This window comes from Condylostylus longicornis, unplaced genomic scaffold (genome assembly GCF_029603195.1).
Source record: "Condylostylus longicornis isolate FDR11 unplaced genomic scaffold, ASM2960319v2 ptg000038l, whole genome shotgun sequence".
NCBI lineage: Eukaryota > Metazoa > Arthropoda > Insecta > Diptera > Dolichopodidae > Condylostylus > Condylostylus longicornis.
In genome coordinates, this window is record NW_026578007.1 from 10228622 (window position 1) to 10232502 (window position 3881).

Genomic DNA, 3881 nt, shown 5'->3' on the forward strand with positions numbered 1-3881 from the left:
ATAATAAAAAAAAAATAGGAGATAAGCATATTTACAGTTATAATATTGTAAAGTAGTACATTTACAGTTATTTTATGGTATAACGGTAAAATATTCATATATACCTGCAATATAACATGGAAAAAATAATGAAAATAAAAAAAAAAAAATATCAAAAAAAAAAAACTACAAAATACAAAAAATAAAACAAAAAAAAAGGCCACTAAAAAATCCTTGACAATAAAAGGATTTATTTGGGAAACATTCAATGAAAAATAAAGGACATGCCATAAGTAAAGGAATAATTTTGTTTTTTTTTTTCTTTTTAACGGTGTTTTGTATTTTGGACATTTGAATACAATTTTCTTTTTTGTTTTGTTGTTTATAAGGATTCGGTTAACATTTGATTTTCCCGATTAAATTTTGATGCAGTGGTGGTTCTCATATGGTGATTTGCTGTTACGTGTCTTTTCCACACAACTTCTATCTGGTTATTAATATTGGTTATTAAAAATTTGATTTTTTTTACAATTCTCAATATTTTCTACCATTTTGTCTTTGATACATCGCCTATCAGTGTCCTGTCTCAAGTGATTCAAAAATTGTAAGCACTAGAACAGTATGAAATCAAAAGAGAAGGTGTGTGATATTAAATAAAATTGCTTCTTCATCTCAATTGAAACAAATCGGCAAATTTTTTTAGTAAAATTGATTATTTTTTTTTTTTATCTTATATAACTATTTATGTATGTAATTTTTTCGTTATCCTGTTAATGTAATTGTGGTTTATAATTTTCTCGTAACAAAAGTTTCTCCGTAGAAAAAAAAAAATATTTTAAATAAAAGGATTTTGAAAAATTATTTTGGTTTTGTAACAATTTTCTTATTGTTATTAAATTTTACAGGATTTATATAGGTAATTTTTGTGAAAATTTTACAATTGAATTTTCGAATTTATCATTTGCTACATAAATCAGAGAAGAGAAAGGTGTGATTAAATCACTGATTGGCACTGAATGGCACTATTTTGTTAAATTATTCGAATTGTTTTTAAAAAGTAAGAGTGTTGGGCGGCAAATAAGAAACACGGACAAAAATTACATGTTGCCGAAATGAGAATGTTAAGGTGGTCCGCAGGCGTGACGAAATTAGATAAAATAAGAAATGAGTATCTCAGAGGCACATTTAAGGTAGCCGACATTAAAGAAAAACTAGCCGAAAAACGACTGAGATGGTATGGTCACGTCATGCGTAGAGACGAGGAGCACCCTGTTAGAAAAGCACTTAACTTGTCAATACCTAAGAGAGGACCAGGTAGGCCACCATCAACATTGCTTGGCACAATCAACAAAGATATGAGTAAAGCAGGATTGAACGCGGAGACAACCCAAGACAGGAGTTCTTGGCGCCTCAGATCAAGGAGGGCCGACCCCAAATAAGGGAAAAGGTCATGAAGAAGAAGAAGAAGTTTTTAAAAAGTAAGTTTGGTATAATGAAAACGACTTGACACTAAAGAAATAATTGAAATTATTGTTCTCTTGAGAATAGCCTTGAGAGTAAACCGAAGAATTAAAAAAATTGTTGACACAGTTATTGATTTAAACGATTTTTAATTAAGATTTAAACTATGTTACATAACTCGGTAAAGAAATTATACACAATTTCAGTCTCGATACAATTACAGGTTACAAAAAATCCTCTTTTTACTGAACTTCAAGAGGTTCTTGCAAATATTTCTAAATTTTCCGCTAATTACAATTTGTGGTTTGGTTTTTACTAGAAAGTAAATTTGTAAACTTAAAAAAAAAAACTGCTTTCAAATGATGGCACTACATGGACTGGTAATGTTAAATTATCTTATTTGTTGTTTTTGGAATAATAATATTTATGCACAAACACTAAAACAAATCGATAGATTTTATAATGATGGGGATTTTTTATAGCCGTTCGAACGTATGTTCGCAGGGTATACTTAATTCTCCTTACCGTTTGTAACGCTAAGAATCAGACATAAGTGAATATTTTTGATTAGCGTCAAACTCTGGATCGATTCAACCTGAGTCCGTTTTTCCGTACATCCGTCCAAATAATAATTCAAAAATTAATTGAGCTTATTTCTCATTAAATTTTCACAAATAATTTATAATAATAAACGTCGGATGTGATTGAGGCAGCGGCTCTTTTTAAATCCGATATGATTGGGGTATTTATGCTTATCTCAGAAACTACTTAAGGCACTGTACTGAAATTTTGTATAAACAAATATGGCACAACATGGAAACTATTTTCGGTTATATATATCTTTCAGATGGTATGAGTTTATGTCGTTACTCGAGTCGGGCCCGGTGAAATAGTGCAGCAACTACAAGTTTACAAAACTCTTAAAATCAATCATTCATTCGTACGGGTATCATAAAGTTTACATGATCAACTCTACCGATTCTCGGTTTTTTTTTTTAAGTATATTAACAATAATTGTATAAGAAAAGCAAATTCAATTTGAAAATGTGGTAATCATTATAAAAAAATAATGTAAAAATATTCACTTTAATTCGGATGCCTTTTGGGATTGGCAAATGGAAGAAGATTATGTTTTATCTAAAAATTTCGATTTACGAATTTAAAAGCAGTATGAAGTCGCCAAAAATTTCTTTTATTTTACGTTTTCAGCCCAATTATATGTTAATGTTGAAATATTTTCATTCTATTCTAGAATATTTCTGAAAAAGAAATACAATAAACGACTTCATTGCGTTTCGATACATGAAATTAGTAGGTTTTCGTTTATTTAGTTCTAGAATAGTTTTAACTTGTAGTACGTTCGAAAATTCACGCTACACACACTAAAAATATAGATCGTTCGGAAATTCCTTGATCAATCCTTATTTTGACTCTTTCAACTTTTTATGTGATTACTTTGTGATTGAAGAAAATGAATGAATATTTATAATTGAATAGTACATTATCGAAATTTAACTAATTTTAAAATTACTTTGTCTATCCAATAAAAAAATAATTAAATAGTAATGCAACTTCTGGCTCCTCAGTTGAAATAAAACGAATTCATTAATTCCTTAATTTTCCATCTAAAATTTTTTGACATTTTTTGACAAACATTTAAACATTTATGAAGTTCAAAAACATTTATGAAGTTTTTGTTTTTTCAAATTTTTAGTATATGCTTTCCTAAAATTATAATATCTAATAAAAATTTTAACTATGGCAATACTGTCTAAAGAAATAATCTCCTTCATTCATTTAAATTTAAAGTAACATTCTCAATCAGAAGGTGCAAAATTTTATAAATCATTATTGGCAAATCTTCAATAATTATCCAAAATTCTTTCTTCAAATTAAAAAAAAAATGTCAATATTATCTAATTTTCAATTAAACTTTAACTAAATTTCAGTTAATTAGTTAATTTTCAAGTAAATTGCTTCCTGAACAAACTACATAGTTTTTATATCACATAATTATGTAGCTAGACAAAAGTTGTAGGGGTTTCATTGAAGAATCTTAAAATATTAGTTTGTTTAAGAGCATTTGAATATTTTTAACAAAATTATCTTACCTAGTCTTGTAAAATTTTTCCGAAGCTGCTCCTATTTATTATCCTAGACTTTGGATCTTTTTAAAATTATCAATTTCAATATTTTCAACCATATTCTTCCAACTATCTTTTAATTTCGGTTTAAATTCTGCCTCCTTCGCAACAAATTCGATCTCTAAAATTGATTGCATATTGTTCAAAAGTGTATTTTTAAAAATAATTCAAAATCCTCTGCATGAAAATAAAATAATTCCACATTTTTTTGCAATTTCTGTACGTTTGTACTTTAATAACTTTCACTTCTTCATTATTTCTGCACAAGTTCCGGTTCATTTTTCTCAAATTCCTTTC

At 27.7% G+C, this 3881-nt stretch overlaps 1 protein-coding gene across 1 annotated transcript; it reads left to right on the forward strand.

Annotated features, from left to right (window-relative positions):
• The first annotated feature begins 1091 nt into the window (after positions 1-1091).
• On the forward strand, positions 1092-1418 carry LOC129609284 (uncharacterized). Its single transcript, XM_055521216.1, has one exon. It carries the CDS (start codon positions 1092-1094, stop codon positions 1416-1418), a length of 327 nt encoding a protein of 108 aa, XP_055377191.1.
• Positions 1419-3881: the final 2463 nt, after the last annotated feature.